At 37.2% G+C, this 20,145-nt stretch overlaps 1 protein-coding gene across 6 annotated transcripts in view; it reads right to left on the reverse strand.

The window, feature by feature from the left end:
• Dip2c (disco interacting protein 2 homolog C) overlaps positions 1–20,145 on the reverse strand; it is a 438,929-nt gene that overhangs the window by 162,293 nt on the left and 256,491 nt on the right. For all 6 annotated transcript variants that reach the window (XM_052729332.1, XM_052729331.1, XM_052729329.1 and 3 more), the window contains one exon: positions 2,908–3,033. In XM_052729332.1, the coding sequence (XP_052585292.1) occupies positions 2,908–3,033 (126 nt within the window). The remainder of the gene's footprint in view (positions 1–2,907; positions 3,034–20,145) is intronic.

Below are 20,145 nucleotides of genomic sequence, written 5' to 3' on the forward strand. Positions count from 1 at the left end.
ACCTTCTTCTCCAATAACCTATCTACTCTGTGATCTCTGCCTTTTCCTCTGGTGCTCATGACATACTCTCATAAGACCAAATTTTATGTTCAATGAAAGTCTATTCACTTTTTAAGCATTCATTTATTACAAAATGTTTTCACACTTAGTTGGTTTATCTTTCTATCTGAAAAAAACCTGAGATAACCTAAGGAAAATGTACATTATTCATGAAAATTAATAGATATATTTTCATTCAATGAGAGATCAGTTAGCAGCCAATGGTTAAGAATGAATGACTGTAGTGTTTGTTATCTAACATACAGTGTAAGAATGACTTAGGATCTTACCTAGAGGGGAGTTATGTGAAATAAAAGGAAACAAGAAGGCTCAGAAATAGCTCTGAAATATGTAACAGGAAAGAGCAGAAACAGCATCATTAAGAATAGCTACACTATTTTATCATAACCCACGCTCTCTATATTTTTGTTAAAAATATGTTAGAAAAACAAGAATATTAGAAGATTTCTCTCCCACTTTGCCTTTTAGCATATAATTTATATACAGTACTATTTATACAAAGTGAAGCTTAAGTATTTTATCTATATTTATTAAGACTTTGGAAGATCCTTAAATGCATATATTAATGCTATGTATAAGCTTCTCCCCAGATGCTCTTCATATGTCCCTTTCTAGTCAATATTTCATTTCTTACTCTACCCCATACCACCTTTCAATATAAAACTATAGGATACAGACACAAAATCCTCCAGAATATATTATTTAGCTAAACAAGCAACATACAAGACAGTTGATACACCATGACCAAGTGGCTAGAATTAGACAAACTAAAACCCACAATTAAAGTTCATGTTAACATTTACAAGTGAATTAATGTTACTAATACACTAAAAGAATGGCAAAATATGACATCCTCTAAGACCACAAAAAGTATTTGATGATATCTCAGGATGAAAACATTCAACAAACTAGGAATATAAGGAAAATTTCCTTAAACTGTTAAAAGTCCATCAGTAAAAATCCACAGCTAGGACTACATCTAATAGTAAACAACTAAAAGCATTCCTCCTAAGGCTGAAAATGAGGCAAGAAAATCTTTCTTTCAACTTCTAGTCAACCTTATCTAGAAGGTTATGGACAGTGAAACAAACTAATTAAACTAAGTTACAAACACCCAGTTTTGTTTTGGTTTTTTTTTTAAAAAAAGGTCTTTATTCACAGATGATGTAATCTTATAGGTGGGAAGCTAGTACAAATACTCCAAAATTCTCAATTATTGAAAAATGGGCTCGTGGGCTCTTTGAGTACAATGATTTAGTGCCACAAGAAGGTTATTTCCCTCTGGTGTTTTCCCAGGACTTTCTTAGTTCCTGTGGGAATATGCTGTTATAAAAAGTGAGACTAGTCAAGCTCCTTTGGCTCTCTGTCTTCTCATGGGATTTCTCCCTCTTACACTCACTCTACCATCTACCATACTTTGGCATAGCTAGAAAGCCCTCACCACAGGCAAGCAGATACCATGCTTCTTAACTTCCCTAACCGTGACTTATATCAGCCTTTTAAAATATTTTTAAATAAAGCACACAGCAACAAGTATTTCACTAGTCATATAAAACACACAAACATGGCAAAGGGAAAGTAAATAGGCCACTACTTCTAACCATTTTAGATGAAGGGTTAGTAAATCTGTGGACCAAATCACACCTACTGCCTGTTTTTGTGAACTTTTACTGGGATACAGTACTTCCATCCACTGGCATACAACAATGGCTGCTTTTATACTACAACAGCAGAGTTGAGGAGCTGAGAAAGCCTACAGAAGCCAAAATACTGTCTCACATTCCACAGGTAAAGCCTAGTGACTCCTGTTTCAGGTCACCATCTGAACTGGTTGACCAATTCATTTGGTTTCTTCCACAATAATATAGGATATTAGTATTATAAAGATTTAAGGATTTACAGTTTAATATATCTGTATGTATGTGTATATACATATATATCTGTCTAGCAGAAGAAAGATCTAACTTCAACTATAACTAAAAGGTATAATATTTTCTATATGGATAAATAATTGAGTAAAAATTTTTAAGGCTTTGAGTAATCAGAGTTGAGTCTTGATGATACATAATGATGTTAAAATTTCCCTTCCAAGTTAAACTCACATACTATTTTTGGAGTTTGGTTCATGAAATTGTTACCTCCTGGGTATATACCTGAAGGACTCTATGTCAACACACTAAAGATATTTGTCCATCCTTGTTTATTGTAGCAGAAGTCACAATAGCCAGGTTATAGATTCAACTTATATGCCCATCAATAAATGAATGAAAAATGTGGTTAAGTATACACAATAGACTTCTATTCAGCTGCAAAAAAGAATAAAATGAGGACATCTAGAAGAAAATGGTCAGAGAAGGAGAGTTCATTATGTTAAGGGAAATAAACCAAACCACTAAAGGAGGAACATTGCAGGTTCCCATTCATACACGGAATCTAGGTAGGTGTATGTATGTGTGTGTGTGTGTGTGTGTGTGTGCGCGCGCGCGCGTGTGTAGGACGTGAAAGCAGAAAAAGAACTATAGAGGAGAAGATAAGAACTAAAGTGGGATGAATAAGAGAGTAATGGGATATATGTGACATAAAAGGGAAAGAGTGACAAGTTGGGGAATGAATGGGATAAAATGAGAGGCAGAAGGGGATCGTGGAGGGGGATCAGAAGGACTCTGAGGAGGAGGAGGAGTAACAGCAATTTAATGTGAAGATGCTTTAATGAGATCCATTATTTTGTATTCTGACTTTTAAAAAGTTTTTTTTTTAAAGACTGCTGTTGCTGAGATAGTTATCAATTAATTCTAAGGCAGACAAAACACACATTTAAGAAGCAGAAACATTGAAGGTGTTGCTTACCTGGGGGTGTGTAGGCATCCATGGACGTCTGTACAACCAGGGATCTTCGTTTGGAAGGCATGGGCACTGCCATCTTCCTTTCTTTGTGTTTAGCAAGAGCTGCCTGGACAGCTTCTGTATGAACATCTGAAACCAAGACAGAGCCCAATTATTCCACCATTCAGACCAACCCTCTGTCCCTGTGGTACATGAGATCTTTGTACTTATGCTGAAAAATAAGTGGTAAATGAAAGCAAAGTAGTTAGTCCCACCGGCCTGAAATCCCCAGTAGACAGAAACATTTAGATTCATTAACTTTATTAGCATTTAATCTTTATAAACAAAACAATGGCTCTAAAATGCTCATGGCTTTTCATAGAGTAAATGGACCTTGACCATTACAGGTCATGTGTTCAAGCTTGATAATTCCTTTCAATATCCCATTAGAGGAAGTATATGTGCCTCATAACTCATAGTCAGAAAGTATAAGCTACAATCCAGGCACTGTGTTAGACATTTTATAAATATTAACCCATGATATAAATTCCACACGTTATTGAACGCCAAATTTATGTTTATTTTTCTCCACTGCTAGAGATGGAAGGCAAGATGTTGCATACACTGGCAAGAGCTCTAACACTGAACTACATCCCTAGCCTGAATGCATACTTTGTAAAGTTGCATCGTTACTAAGGACTTGGGGTCAGGAGATAGTAGGAAACACTGAGTTACACTGAGCAATTTTTTTTTTTTTTTTTTTTTTTTTTTTTTTTTTTTTTTTTTGGTTTTTCGAGACAGGGTTTCTCTGTGTAGCTTTGCGCCTTTCCTGGAACTCACTTGGTAGTCCAGGCTGGCCTCGAACTCACAGAGATCCGCCTGGCTCTGCCTCCCGAGTGCTGGGATTAAAGGCGTGCGCCACCACCGCCCGGCTAGCAATTTTTTTTTATCTGTAACAATTTTTGACAAATTATTTACTTGGTGAGAACTATAAGGTATAATTCAGTTTTAGTGAAAATAGATTTTTCCCTGCAATTTATTCTAATTGAGGATTCTCACCACACCTCCTCCCAGATCCTCCTGATTATCCATTCACCCAAATCCATACCCTTTCATTCTCTCTCTCAAAATACAAATAGGTATCTAAAAATAATAATGGAAAATAAAAACAAAGAAACCAGAATAGGACAAAACAAATAGAAGGAAAAAATGCCTAAGAGAAAGCATAAGAAACACATATAGATGCAGAAGATGCACACTTTCACAAACACAGAAATCCCACATACCAGAAACCATAATATATACACAAAAGACTTGTAAATAAAAAAAGAAAAAACATGCCCAGACAAGGAACCTCCAAAAATGGCATCGTTTCTGTTGGCCATTTACTGCTGGACACACGGTCAGTCCTTAAGAATGATTTATACACCCAGTGAAACTCCATTGGAGAAAACTAATTTTTCCTTTATGAGTAGTTATCAATTGAAGAGATCTTCTGGGATGAGGGCTTGTGTCTACTTCCCCTCTCAGTGCTGAAACCACATTAGGCTTGGGCCTATGCTTGCTGTCACAGTCTCTGTGAATTAATATGTGCATAAGTCCCACTGTGTTCGGGAGACCTTGTTTCTGTTGGTGTCATTTATCCTCACTGGCTCTTACAATCTTTTTGCCTAGAGCTCTGAGGAGAGGAATTTGATAGAGACATCCTATTTAGAACTGAGTGTTCCAAAGTCTCTCACTCTCTGCATATTGTTCCATTGTGGGTCTGTTTTTGTTCCCATCTATTGCAGGTGAAGCTTCTCTAATGATGGCTGAGCAAAGACACTGTTTTATGAGTATAGTAGAATGTCCTTAGGAATCATTTTATTGCTGTGTTCCTTTCCCAGAATAGTAGTATTTGGATTTCTGTTAGGTCCCTGATCTCTCTAATCAGGTTCTTGGCCAACTCAGCAGTGTCAGGGATGGGTTATATCTCATGGAGTGGACCTTAAATCTAATCAGCTATTGGTTGGTGCCTTAGTTAGGGTTTCTGTTAATGTGATGAAACAACATGACCAAGAAATAAGTTGAGGAGGAAAGGGTTTATCTGGCTTATACTTCTACTGTACCTGTTCATCATCAAAGAAGTCAAGGCAGTAGCTCAAACAGGGCAGGAACCTGAAGGCTGGAGCTGATGCAGAGGCCATGGAAGGGTACTGCTTACTGGCTTGCTCAGCCTGCTTTCTTATAGAACCCAGAACCACCAGCCCAGGGATGGCACCACCCACAATGGGTTGGGCCCTCTCCCATCAATCACCAATTAAGAAAGTGCCATTCAGGCTTGCCTACAGTCTGATCTTCTAGAAGCATTATCTTAACTGAGATTCCCTTCTCTCAGATGACTTTAGCTTGTGCCAAATTGACATAAAACCATTCAGCACAGTTGTTTACTCTGTAGCTTTGTGCTACTATTGTACCAGCATATCAAGTGGGTAGGTCACCCTTGTAGAACTTAGGGTTTGTAGCTGGGTTGGTGTTTATTGTTCTCCTCTGGTATGGACAGTACCTTCCAGTACCATGAACACTACTCAGTAGGAGTGAAGGCTCTAAGTAGGCACCAGTTTGACTTCTCTGTGCTAATGAGTTACACAGGTATTCTCTTCAGTTACCATCAGTTTGTGGAGAACAACCAATAGCTTTGGAAATAGCCTCAGTTGTTTGGTGGTGTTCATGGGGCCCCTTTGGCCAACAACTTGATTAGATGTAACTCATTCTTGGAACTAGAAAGTCACTTGGTGATAAGAGATGTCTACTCAGGGCTTTGTCTCCCCTGTTATTTGGTGATTCCATTTAGACTTCTTTCACATATGTACATATTTTAAGAAGCTTCTACTGTATTAGGTTACATTTGACTCCTCAAATGGCCCTTAGTTGTATCTGTCTCTTCCAATATTACCTTCCTCACTTCTTCCCTTCCCTCTCCCCTTTGATCTTCCTGTTCCAATCCCAGGTCCCATATTTCCTTACTATCTATTTTATTTCCCCTTTCTATGGAGACCCACCACCACCACCACCACCCACACACACACCTAGTCCCTTACTCTATACCTAACCTCTGGTTATATAGATTGTAGCCTACTTATCGAAGAATAAACAGCTAACATCCATAGATAAGCAAATATATACCATATTTATCCTTTGGGGCCAGGGTTATCTCACCCAGAATTATGTTTTTTTTATAGTTCCTTCTATTTACCAGCAAATTTCATGATTTCATTTTTTTAACAGCTGAACATTATTCCATCGTGTAAACGTAGCACATTTTCTTTATCCATTCTTCTGTTGACAGACATATAGGCTGTTTCCTATTTCTAGCTATTATGAATAGAGCAGCAATGAACAAGACTGACCAAGTGTCTGTAGCAGGATACAGAGTCCTCTGCGGACATGCCTGTCTTAGTTGCTGTTTTATTGCTATGAAGAGACAACATGATCACTACAACTCTTATAAGAGAATACATTTAACTTGAAGGCTTGCTTACACTTTCAGAGGTTTAATCCATTAGCATCAAGGCAGGGAGCATGGCAGCAGGCATGGTGGAGGGGGGGGGGGAGAGAGAGAGAGAGAGAGAGAGAGAGAGAGAGAGAGAGAGAGAGAGAGCACCTGTGCCTAGGTCTGGCATGTGACCTTGAAAACTCAAAGTCCACCCCCTAGTGATACACTTGCTCCAACAAGGCCACACCTCCTAATCCTTCTAAAGCTATCAATGAGTTCTACTCCAGGGTGACTAAGCATTTATATAAATGAGCCTATGGGGGCCATTCTTATTCAAACCACAATACCCAAGAGTGGTATAGTTGGATCTTGAGGTAAACCTATTCACTGATTCCTGAGCAATCACCACAGTGATCTCCATAGTAGCTGTACAAGCTTGTAAACCTACCAGCAATGGATGAGTGCTACCCTTACTGAACATCCTCAATAGCATGAGCTCTCATTTATTTCTATTGATCTTGGCCTTTCTGACTAGTGTCAGATGAAATCTCAAAGTAGTTTTGATTTGCATTTCCCTGAAGACTAAGTATGTTGAACATTTCTTTAAGTGCTTCTCAGCCATTTGTATTTCCTCTTTTGACAATTCTCTGTTTAGAGCTATATTCCATTTTTTAATTGGATTATTTGGTTTTTTTATATTTGAGTTCTTTAAATATTTCAGATATTACTCCTCAATAAAATGTGGAGTTGGTTAAAAAAAAATCTTTTCCCATTTTGTAGGCTGATACTTTGTCTGAATGATGGTATACTTGCCCTAAAGAAGCTTTTCAGTTTCAAGAGGTCCCATTTATTAATTGTTGACTTTAATGCCTTCAGTATGGGTATTCTCTTCAGGAAGTCGTCTCCTGTGCCAGTGAGTTCAAGGGTATTCTCCAACTTTCCCTCCTATCAGATTTAATGTATCTGGTTTTATGTTGAGGTCTTTGATCCACAGGGTAATAAGTATGGATCTATTTGCATTCTGCTACATCCAGACATCTAGTTTGACCAGCATAATTTGTTGAAGATGTCTTTTTCCAGTGTATATTTCTCGCTTTTTTAATAAAAAAAAAAATCAGGTGTCCATAGGTTTGTGTGTTTATGTATGTCTGGGTCTTCAATTCAATTCCATTGATCAGCATGTCTGTTTTGACGTCAATAGCATGCTGTTTTTATTACTATAACTCTGTTGTACAATTTGAGATTGGGGATGCTGATATCTCCAGCAGTACTTTTATTATTTAGTATTGTTTTAGCTTGTGTGTGTGTGTGTGTGTGTGTGTGTGTGTGTGTGTGTGTGTGTGTTTCCATATGAAGATGAAAACTGTCCTTTCAAGTTCTGTGAAGAACTGTGTTGGAATTTTGACAGGGATTGCATTGAATCTGAAGATTGCTTTGGTAGGATGGCCAATTTTATTGTATTAATCCTACCATCTTATGAGCATGGGAAATCTTTCCATTTTCTGGTATCTTCTTCAGGGACTTGAAGTTTTTATCATACAAGTCTTTAACTTATTTGGTTAGAGTTACCACGAGATACCTTCTTTAAGACTACTGTGAAAGATATAGTTTCCCTGATTCATTCTCAGTCTGTCATACAGGAAGACTATGGACTCGTGTGTTTTTTATTCTGTTATTTTGTGAAAATGTTTATCAGCTGTAGGGGTTTCCTGGTGCAATTTTTGGGGTCATTTATGTATACAATCATATCATCTGTAAATAAAGCTATTTTGACTTCCTCCTTTCCTATTTATATCTCCTTTATCTCCTTCAGTTGTCTTATTGCTCTAGCTAAAACATCAAGTACTATAGTGAATAGGTATGGAGAGAGTGGACAACCTTGTCTAGTTCCTGATTTTAGTGGAAATACTTTGAGTTTCTCTCCATTTAGGTTGATGTTGGCTGTGAGCTTTGCATGCTGCAACTTTCTAACTGAGATGAGACAGACAAGAGACAACTAGTTAGGGTAGAGAACTAATGGAAGATGTAACCCAGAGGCATAGAGTGGTTAATCTGAATTGTGAGGCCAGAGAGGTACTTCTGAAGAGTATAAGTGAACAGGATTATTTCTAAAGTATACAAGGATACTGAGATTCTAGGCACCAAACTGTATGCAGAATATGTTGGTTGAGAGAATGAAAACCAGAGGCCAAGGAGGCTGCAAACATACTGGAATTGCAAACAGGGTACATCCTGTTCTAAGTAGGACAGAAAACAGATGATTTTAAGCAGGCAAAGGATGTGGTTGGGGTGTGTGTGTGTGTGTGTGTGTGTGTGTGTGTGTGTGTGTGTGTGTGAGAGAGAGAGAGAGAGAGAGAGAGAGAGAGAGAGAGAGAGAGAGAGAGAGGGAGGGAGGGAGGGACGGAGGGAGGGAGGGGGAGAGAGAGAGAGAGAGAGAGAGAGAGAGAGAGAGAGAGAGGGAGGGAGGGAGGGAGGGAGGGAGGGGAGAGAGAGAGAGAGAGAGAGAGAGAGAGAGAGAGAGAGAGAGAGAGAGAGAGAGAGAGAGAGAGAGAGAGAGATACCTTTCTGGAATGTGTATAGAAAACTGTAAGAAAAAAATGAGACCATTTCCAGAGAATAAGACCTCTTATTCCCATTGTAGCAGGGAGCAAACAAGTTATGAAACTTAAGAACTATTATCTGAAGACAGATGTGACTAACTCTAAGGATGCCACCACCCATTTGCTACCCCCTCCCCAATGGTTTAGCCATTAACTTGCAGGACAGGATCTTTACATCTTCCCCAAACTCTACACAGGCAATTCAACTTTCTGTTGGAGCAGGGCTCAATCAATTATAGCCTCAAACTCTTCTTGCAAATTATTTCATTGGCACACAGCTACACTGCTTATCCATAGTCTATTGCAGTAGTTCTCGAACTTCCTAACCCCTTACTATAGTTTCTCAGGTGGTAACCCCCAACGACAAAATTATTGCTACCCCCCAACGACAAAATTATTGCTACTTCATAACTTTCATTTTGTTACAGAGCTATGTCTCAGTCCCTAAAACCATCAGAAATATGTATTTTATGATGATTGCAACTCAAAGGTTAAGAACTTCTGGTCTGTGGCTATTCCACACCACAGAGGGACACTATGATGTTCCAGAAAGCCCCAAGCATTTGCCATTTTGCGCTTTAGAGAAAACATTTGTTGATCTCAGATTAAAGCTATTAAATGACATGCATAATTAACTTATTACACTGCTTAATCTTTTTCAGCCTTTGTGTGAACTGTTTTCTCATCAACTAGACTCAGTACCATGAGATAATCTAGTTTTCTAGTTATTATTTTTCTTATGTTATCAGAACAAAAGCCAGTAAACAGAAGACCATGGATTCATGATTTATCTGAAGTTTTCAAAGAAGGTCAGATGTTATGAATTATCTTCAAATCCAACATTTTCAATTTTATATATCTTTCTTTTAAAACTTTTTGGTGGTAAACTGAAATTTGGAGAAAATCCTAAAACGCAACAAGAGAGAACTCCTATGTGATTTTATCCTGATTGAGCAACTATTTACACTTTTTCCTAAGAATTTTTCCTTTCCTCTTTTTGCTTCATGGATCACTTCAGAACTGTATTAAAGTAAGCTGTAGAAGATATATCATTTATACCTAAATATTTCTGTTTATTTCCCCAAAACAAGGTTTTTCGTTTACAGAACAATTATTTCTCTAAAAATCTGGAAATTTAACAATGACATATTAGTAATTAATCCAACGACCATGTCCAAATGTGGTCAATCAACCTAGTAATTTTCTTTATATTTATTTGGTCTTCCTAACATATGATCTATCCCATGATAATAGACTGGATTTGTCACATTACCTTTATTCTCTTTTAATCTGGAAGTTTCTCAGATTTTATTTTCTACAAGCTGGACATTTTAAAGATGGAAGACCACTTTCTTCACAGCTTTAACTATTCCTTATGACTGGATTAAGAACTGTTTCCTTATGATTGCATTTAGATTAAATTTGCCAATGACGACATCACAGACTAATTCACCTCAGTAGGTGAATGTTGACACTGGTTACTTCGTACAGTGGTGTCCATCAAATTCTTCCAGAGAAAAGATCCTGCTTCCCACTGCAAATAAGAAATAATTCGGAAGTGGCTGAACAGGTCTAACAATCCCAGCTACTCAGGAAGTGAAGGCAGAAGGATCACACAAGTTCAAGGTCTGTCTGACCTTTACACTGAACTCAAAACTAATCTGAGAAGCTTAGCATGACTCCAAGTCAAATAAAAGGTGAAAAGAGGACTGAGGATATAGTCCAGTGGTAGAACATTTACTTGCATGAGAGACACTGGGTTCAATTCCCAGTATGCCCTCACCCCATTGGCAAAGTAATCTACAAAGAGATTCTTTGAAACTGTGGATACATTTAAAAGAAAAAAAAAGCAATTGCTCAACTTCTCTACCTAACTGGACAAAAGAAAGATATAAAACAAAACAAATTAACCATGACTTAAAGATATGTTTTTTTCTCTGCTGAGTTTGATTTTAGTTATTGCTGCTGTCAAAACTCTCAGACAAGCCTGGGTGAAGTTCTACACTACATATATAGCAATATTTATATATAAATATTACTTACTTTAAAAACTATTTTAAAGATTTCTGAGGAGGGAATATTTTACTGAGAAAAGTGATTATGTAGGTTAGTCCAGGCTAAGGAGTAAAAAAGTCAAACCATTCCTATGAAATAAATGATTGTTATAATTGGAAAATCTGAGAACACTACAAAATGCCAATGTATCAATGAGGGGTTAAATGGATCTTGTGGAAATGATGGGTGAGGATTGGCATGAATCACCACAATCATTAAGTGGTGACTCTGATAAACCCAAATGTTTTGAAAGCTTGAAGTTCACTCCATGCAGCATTAAGTTACTCCTATTAAATATAAGTTACTTAAGCAATAAGCAAAACAATCATTTGATTATACAAGAAAAACATACCCTACATCATTATGGATTTTTTCATAAAAGACTAAAACAGTTTCATACACAGTTTTACTAAATTCTTCCTATGTAATCGAAAGAAAACAATTTTAAAAAAGGATATTTCAAGTCACAAAGAAACCAGCATCTCTTTGTTAGGGAATGTTCTTCATAATAAATAAGAGATGTGGAGGAGTTCACTTACAGCTGAGCTACAGGGATCCAGTAACACAAACAAGAAATACATATCATAGCAGTCATAATAAGGACAGATTGCTGACTTACTAGCCAAGTCAAGCAACATATAAATCCAATAAAGTAACTAAAATTTAAAAATCTGTTTTTAAAGCCTGCTAGATGAGTCAGTGAATAAAAGTATCTACCACCAATCCTAAACCTAAGATTGATACTCAGGACCTACATGGAAGAAGGCAAGAAGCTACTCCCACAAACTGTCTTTGGCCTCTACATGTATGCCATTAAATGGCTACACACATGTACACAGAATAAATCCACTGGACTGTATACATTAAAATATTTTCAATAACAGCAAGTCTAAATTGTCCTTTAATGTAGTGGGTAGCCATTCCAGCTTTGATCTGGAAGTTCCAACCCCCATTGAGGTTTCAGTAACTGTCACGCCTACAAGGTGGGGCCAAGGGAGGACCTGAAAGACCCGAGATCCAGATGGGCCAGCTCTCTCTGTTCCTGGACCCTGGACAGTGGAGGTTGACCGAGCAGAGCTCCAGAGAACACCGCTGGACTGCGATACACCTTCCCCAGACCCTGCGACCTACCTATCCCTTCATTTGTAAGTTACGCCACTAATAAACTTTCCTTTTAACTACGTGGAGTAGCCTTAATAATTTCACCAATACTTTAACCTTAAAGTATCACATTGGTTTAAAACATCTAAAAGAGCACTCTGAGAATTTCATCAATTATATTGTGAATAATAATTATAAGGGAAATGATAGTATCTCCTCCTCAAACCGATTCCTGTAGACCCCTCCAACAGCACATGAGGCCCATCCAAATATGGCAAAAAAAAGGTAGGAAAGAGTTAACTTTCTAAAGCTGGAGAAGCCTCTTGAGCCTGCAGCTTCGTTGTGGCTCACAATATTCTGTACAAAGCTAAGTAAGAATGTCTGAGACAGAATTTTCCTCCATGCATTAAGATGATCCAGTGTTAGGTAATCTAAATCAAACCTCAACTACTCAAACCAAACAGGAGTGTTTGACTGCTAACATCTTAGAAAAGTGATCAGCCAGATGAGAAAATAGACCTCTGAGGAAAGATGGTTTTAAAAAGATGCATCAGTGAGAGGAGAGACTAAGCCCAGGTCACTGTGTGACTTTCCTTTTGTTCTTATCCACAAAGTTGAGTATATGTCTAACTGTCAACTAGAAAGGAAACGCCCATTGTTGTTACTAGGAGTGGCTTCAAAGAATCTGGATTAAAAGGCTGTAGATCTGTGATGTTTAATAATGACTGCCAACTTGATATGATCTAGAGTCACCTTCAAGACAAACTTCTGGTATGTCTGCTAGAAAATTTCTACATTAGATTAACTGGTATGGAAAAAAGAACCTTGAAATGTGGATGGCATCATTCTATGGGCTTTGTGTGCTGTAGGTGAGTCCCAGACTGCATAGAAAGAAGAAAGCTAGCTGAGTGCTGGCATTCATTGCTCTTTGCTTGACCATGGATACACTGGGACCAATACCTTCCTCAAACTATAAGCCAAAATAAATCCTTTCTTAAGTTGCTTCTTGTTAGCTATTTTGTGACAGCCACAGGAAAAGTGATGGATATAATGTCTAACAACCAGAGAGTCAAATCCTGAAGAAGAAAAGGGCAAGGCTAAGATCTGGGCTCAGGGCAAATGAGAACTTGATGATGTATGCTCTGTCTCCTGAAGGTGTGAGAACCAAGGGATCACAGGAAGTCCCCCAAACCCCAGCTAGTCTCAGTACCTTGGACACAGGAAACAAGAACTGTTTAAACATTTAAGACTGGAAAGGGTGGGTATTATCTGAGATATAGGGTGAAACCCCACATAAATTCTAAAAGAGCACATACAATTAAAAACTTTGAGGACAAAATGGTAATATGATAAATAGGTTGCTACAAAACTGATCTTCCTTTTATCTTCATGAGTCTATGAATGAAATTTACCAGCTGTGATGCATTAGAAACCCATTAAAGCACTTGATTAAGTGCTCCACAAAATCTTAATTAAAATGTTCTTGATGCAGTTTTTCTAGCCAAATGAATTAAAAACTAGATGAGAGGCTGTGAAAGGGAAATGATGAAAAGAAAAAAATAAACCTCACTCATGTGAAGGTATTTGGTCAGATAATGAGGTTCAGTTTACACTGAGATGTCATGTCTTTCTAATGAGAGTCTGTAATGTCCACAAGACCTTAACAGGACCTGAGGATCACACTAGACACATAGACCATGTCATGAATTCCAATTGAAATTCCATTTGAAATACAAATGGCTACAACGACAAACCTCACAGGAAAAGACTTAGATCCTAGTGTACACTATGCTGCAGAAGATAACTGACTTCCTCTCTTTCTAACTATCACTATCCATGAGTACCAAAAGGTGGCCAAAAGCTAGGAAGTGACAGCCTACAATATCAGGGAAATGGAAAAATGACTTTGGGGTAGATCACAAGGTGGCCTTAATATAGTACCAAAGCAAAAAGTAAAGCTAAGCAGCAAAGTTATAACCTAGGAAGTAGTAAATGAGACAGACATAAAGGAATCCAGGAGGGATAGCTGGACTAAGGAACCACATTTTGTTGTCCTCTATGAACAGCTAGCCCAAATCTGTAAAGGGCTCAGATTCACTGTTACTAGAGAACATCATGGAAGTTGTCTTTGGAACTAGGTGACAGAAATTGATAGTTTTCTCCTTCAGTGATACAGGGTCAATCTTTCTTGTCTGTGCTCTTCCCTGCTCTAACAGTTTATAGTTTATTCACTTTATTGACTTTCCTTCTATTAATAGCCCAAAAGCACTCAACTATAGACACTAAATGATTCAAGGCCAGCTTTACACAGCACTAAATTAGCAGATCACTGTTATTAGTAAACAATTTGTTAGGAACTTCTTATATTTATAACATTAAGCACATCATACTAAGAGTCATTTCTTCAGCAGAATTTCAGAAAGTACTGGAAATAATAAACACCTTTGCATGACACACAGTGCTCGAGGAAAAGGCACTAGTGTCTCCCTCAGCAAGTTTATTAAAAGCTCAGTAATACAACAAAATGTTGGGTAACTCTGGCTCATTTGTCGCCATTTCCTGCAAGCATCTCTTTCTAAAGTAATCACCATGGGTGACTAGCTTGTAAATCTACTCAGTCAGTTCCCACTCCTCCAACTCAGTCCAAGATAGACCTTTCTGGCTTCTAACAATTTATCTACTTTATTACTTCCTCTAATAGACATTTGAAGTTTTTCTTTTCATTTAGTTCTGTGAACTGAGGATCTATATTAATGATGGAAGGCACAATGAATTTAGCAACGGGAACTTTAGAAACAACAGGATTAAGAACCTAGGCTTTGGTGGAAAATAAACCACCAGTTCTATTTGTTACTGTCTGTATTAACTTTAAATACAATTTTGGTCTTGTTGTCTTGTGTTTTAAGGTAGTGTACTGATACATAATCCAGGCTGGCTACAAACTCACAGCAATCCTCCTGCCTCCCACATGCTGGGATTACAGTTATGCACCCCCATAATAGGCTTGAATAGATTTTCTTAAGGCAAGAATACAATTTCATCATCTATAAAATATTGAATATCATCACATAGTTGCTGAAAGAATTACATAAGATACAAAAAGCAAAACAGTAAATACCTGTTGCACAACAAGTACAAGGTGACAGCTGCTTTCATCAATATTTTGAGGCAAACAGATTATTATACTGAGTATGCAACATTTAAAAGGCACAGAGGGGTTTGGCTGCTGACTCAACCTGGTCTTCATATACTGCACTATGAATTCTTAGAGCAATAATACTATGGAACACATGACAGTTGTGGTGCACATGTCATTGGCAGTCACCCAAATACACTTATTCTGATGTAGATGTTCCTGTCTGGCTACAGACTGCAAGAAAAAACAGCTATGAACCACATGTGAACAGCAAGGAATAATATAGACGGTGTTCAACTCTCTATAGGAGCCAGTGAATTACTCTATTCCATTTACCTACCATTAGTCATACCATTTACCTACAGGCTCTGATAGAGAATTCTGGAGTTAAATCCCTCCAATTCTTCCACAAAAAACAACCACTAGCATACAGGTTCTTTCTATTCATGAGACTCTCCAAGTCAAAAGTCTAAGTAAGACAAAGTCAGGAAATAGGCAGATGTTCTTAAAGAACAGAGAACTCTACTTTTGGAGTTTTGAATTTTGTTTTGAGATAGAACGTCCATATGTAGCCCAAATTCACATAAAAGTTGTGATCCACCTGCCTCAGCCTCTCACGTGCTGGGAATAAAGGAGTACAACAGCACATCCAGAAACACTCTGTCTCACTCTGAAAATAACTAGTATCCTGAAAAATGATGAGCAAATACCATCATCTGCTACCAGCTCAGTTAGTACAATACATTGACTGATATTAATAAGGAAACACTGACAATTTGTTAAATAACATCCATGCTATCAAGTGCACATTTGGTGGTAATAATCAGTGTGTTTAATAACATGAAACATGAATAACAGTGTGAAACAACATGAAGATACCAGTGTCATACATGATAGCTTCACTGCTCCTCAAGCCCTCTGTGCCTTGACCTTCATTCTTTCAACTCTAATCTCTGTCCAACCTCCTGACTCTTTTTTAACCCTCTCTAGATGTACATTTTCCATAATGATATGAAGATGAAGTCACAGGATACCTGCCCTTTTCAGGTTGATGCTTTCACTTACTAAGACACCATTAGGTTTCATTGGTATCTTTTCATGGATCAATAGTGCACTTCTTTTTACCACTAGTAATCCACTGTCTGGTGTATTTTAAAATGGATAAATGAAGACACATCTTAGGTTCTTCTATTTTTACCCATCAAGAACAAAGTCACTGTGAACACTAGTGTGAAGGCTTTTTGTTTTTTGATTTTTATAACCACATCTTCAACTCCTTTGTGTACACACCAGGGAGTATGTTTAGCTTTATAAGAAACTGCCAAACTATCTCCTTAACTGGCTATGTAATTATGCATCCTCACCACCAATGATAGACCTGTTGCTCCATGTCTTTCCTAGCCTTCAATTTTCATTATTTTGATAGTATCTTACCTTATTAATCTGCATTTCTCTGATGACATATGCCAAGCATCTTCTCCCATGCTCTATTAATCATCTGTGCATCACTTAGGGGAGATGTCTATTCACATCTTCTGTCCATGTTTTAATTTGATTGCTTTCTTACCCTTTTAATAAGCTGGCTATTAGTCCTTTATAGCCTATCATTGAAAGATTAAAAGAAACTCAGATTTGTGGCCTATCTTTCACTATATAAGAGCACAGCCTTCTAATTTCAGTCAAGTCCAGCTTTTAACTTTTCCTTGTGGATTGCACTTTTGGTATGTTACCTAAAATTCATCACCACACTGAAGTTCATCTCTATTTCCTCCACACTGTCTTCCAGGAACTTTGTGTTTTACTTATGGAACTGTAATCCTTTACCACTTCAGACCTAAATTCAATGTCTAGTTTTTTTGCTTTGTTTTGTTTTTATATACATGTGCAGTTGTCCTATTACCATTTGTCGACAGGATGATCTTTCCCCATTGCTGGTTCACTTCTGGGCTGTCTATGATGTTCCACTGGCTAATACTTCTGTTCTCTTCTCATTTAGTTTCATGGTAGGCCATGAACTAAGATATTTAATTCTAGGTCTTCACATTTCCATATGAACTTAAGAATAAATTTGTTGATAACAACAAAAGAAAAAAAACCTGGATCTCTAATGACCGTCTCAATTTTATGTGACTGAAATTATATTTAACATACTGATCAAGTGAGTTTTTGTTTCTTCTTTTGGTGCTGGTACCGTAAAGCTGTCATGTCCCACTATCACATAATGGTTCATTCCTCATTGCTAGGTTTCTTGCCTCACATACAGTGATAGTTTATCCTTGGTCACCTATATATTAAGGATTGTTTAGTTGCCTTTCCTCTTCTTGCCTTTATCTGTGGCAACTGACCTTGTCCTCTAGGTATCTTAACTAGAATTATAATGCTTACTTTCCCCATCTCTTTAATTTACAAATGCATATTAAACCTAGATCTCTTGTAGGAAATACAGACCTGAGTCTTATTTTTAAATCCACTCTGAAATCTCTTCACATATTTAGATTTCTGAGACTTATGCTGGTTGCTGAAAGTTATTTCCATATTAATAAATTTCTTACCATTGATTTATATTTCTTTTCTTATTTAACACATATTTTCTGCCTTTTCTAGTACTGAGTTTTATATAATCCCATTTTCCTTTCTCTTAACATGTCAATTATACTTTACTGTAATACTTTCTGCATGGTTGCCACTGAGTTGAAAACATACATTTATAATTAATCCAAGTAGACTTTGAACTCAGATAATATCACCTCATGAATGGTATAAGGACTTTATTACAAATTATTCCCCAAATCTTCATCCTGTCATTTGCATCACTGCTGTAATTCATTGTACTAATACGTGGCTACAATTACTTTATCTTTGTCTGTTAGGTCAATATAAAATTATTCTATTTTAATGTTTTTAATTGAAATAGAATTATATCACTTTTCTCCCAATAGCGCTCTCTTCCATATCCCTGCTCTCAAGTTGATAGATTCTTTTCTTTACTATTGCTACATATGTGTATACACAAATAATTATGTGTGTATATACACAAACAGACAGGTATAGCTCCTAAATCTATGGCTCAGGGAACAGGGGGTAGAAAGACTTTAAGAGCCAGGACAATAGGGAGTCTGCTGTGAAACAGTCTCTCCTAGAAATGGCTACATAAACAATACCAGAACAGTAGCTACATCAATGTACATGTTAACATGGAAGGGGAAGTTTTTCACAGGACCTCACTCCTGGAGAAAGAACTGCAGGCAAGTAATGACTGCTGGGAGAAGGAAAATGAGCTGCCACAGGTATTAGATTTTATCAAATGTTGAGGATTAGGCTCTCCATATCCCTGCTTACATTATCCATTTGCAATTTTGGGCCAACAATTCTTTGATGAATCTAGGAAGAATCCTTAGTTTTCAGTATGTTCAGTTTTTTTCTTACGAGGACAAGTTGGGTAGTTTCGAGTGCCTTACAACCTAATAACGGGCCTGTACATTCTTGATTTCAGTTTACCTTCCTTATTTTCTCATTTCTTCTTTGTGTGGAATTAATTTTTCTTTTCTGATGTCCTAAGTCAAATGCTTTTTTCACTTTCAAGGATATCTCCTTTTCCTTAGCATTTGACATTAATTTCCTCCTAAGCACTGTTTCCATTGCACCCTACAGATTTTAATTCTGCATCTTTTCTTCATATCTATAATCTAACAGGCATTTAATCTGTTTCTGCTTAGAGTTAGATCCATCCCAAACCTACCAGTCTATCCTATATATTTCTGCTATATTCACTTTTCTAAAATCTCCTATGGACTAGGCATAGTAACCAAATTAGTTTCACTTTCGTTAGTGTGGAGCCAATAAACCTTTATGTTCTTTTAACTGCATCTTTTGCCTTTTCTTCAATGAGTTCCCAGAACAATGCTACTGTAATAGATCATTCGGCAGGTACGGCAAAGTTCCTATATGCAGTGTGCACTATGGAAGCTGCTCATCTTAAATGAGCTAGTAATATTTTTATTTTTAATTTTAAATTTAATTTAATCTTCATTCATTTAAAATTAACAGGTCTTATGTATATACTGACAACCCCACCAGGCAGGGCATCCCTCTACAGATGGATTGTCACCATTCTAGGAATAGTAAGTAAAATTCACAGACAAATTCAATGTTACTATGTGCATTTTTGTCTAATAGCCCATAGTATTCTAACATAAGGAAATAAGCATATTTCTATTATAATCAATAAGGAAGAAATTGAGTTGTTCAGAGAAAGCACAGGCCATGCCCTAAGAATCTCTATGAGTAAAACCAGCTGTCTTGAGAAAGAAAAACCTGCAACTAGAAAATTAAACTTCAGAATAAAAGTAGAAATTATTCTAGGAAGCTCTTTGATAGCAGGGACTGTGTGTTGCTACAGTTTTGCCTCAGTCACAGTTCATAGCAAAGTGCTCAGTATACAAAATAATTTGTACATTTGTTGAAAGAAAGAATGAAAAAGAACAGAGGAGTAAGATACAAGTCTATCCCTAGAAACTAAGTGTAGCTAAGTTCACATCTTGAATTGGGTTGGGGTGGGAGAGAAAAAAAAAGCTTAAGAGGTAAATTTCAGCTGTGTGGTGGTGGTGCATGCCTTTAACACCAGCACTCGGGAGGCAGAGGCAGGCGGATCTTGAGGCCAGCCTGGTCTATAAAGCAAGTTCCAGGACAGTCAGGACTGTTGCACAAAGAAACCCTGTCTCGAAAAACCAAAACCAAACAAACAAAAAAAACCCACCAAGACATAAATTTCAATACTAAAGTTTTTAGCTCATATCATTTCTCAACTTTTAAAAAAAGTAGCACTTGAAAAAAACCTGTGACAATAATTTCCAAACTCTGACTCAAAGAAGGCTTTTAATTCTTAACTATTGTAA

The sequence above is a fragment of the Peromyscus californicus genome, unplaced genomic scaffold, assembly GCF_007827085.1.
Source record: "Peromyscus californicus insignis strain IS unplaced genomic scaffold, ASM782708v3 Scaffold_8__1_contigs__length_139910024, whole genome shotgun sequence".
NCBI lineage: Eukaryota > Metazoa > Chordata > Mammalia > Rodentia > Cricetidae > Peromyscus > Peromyscus californicus.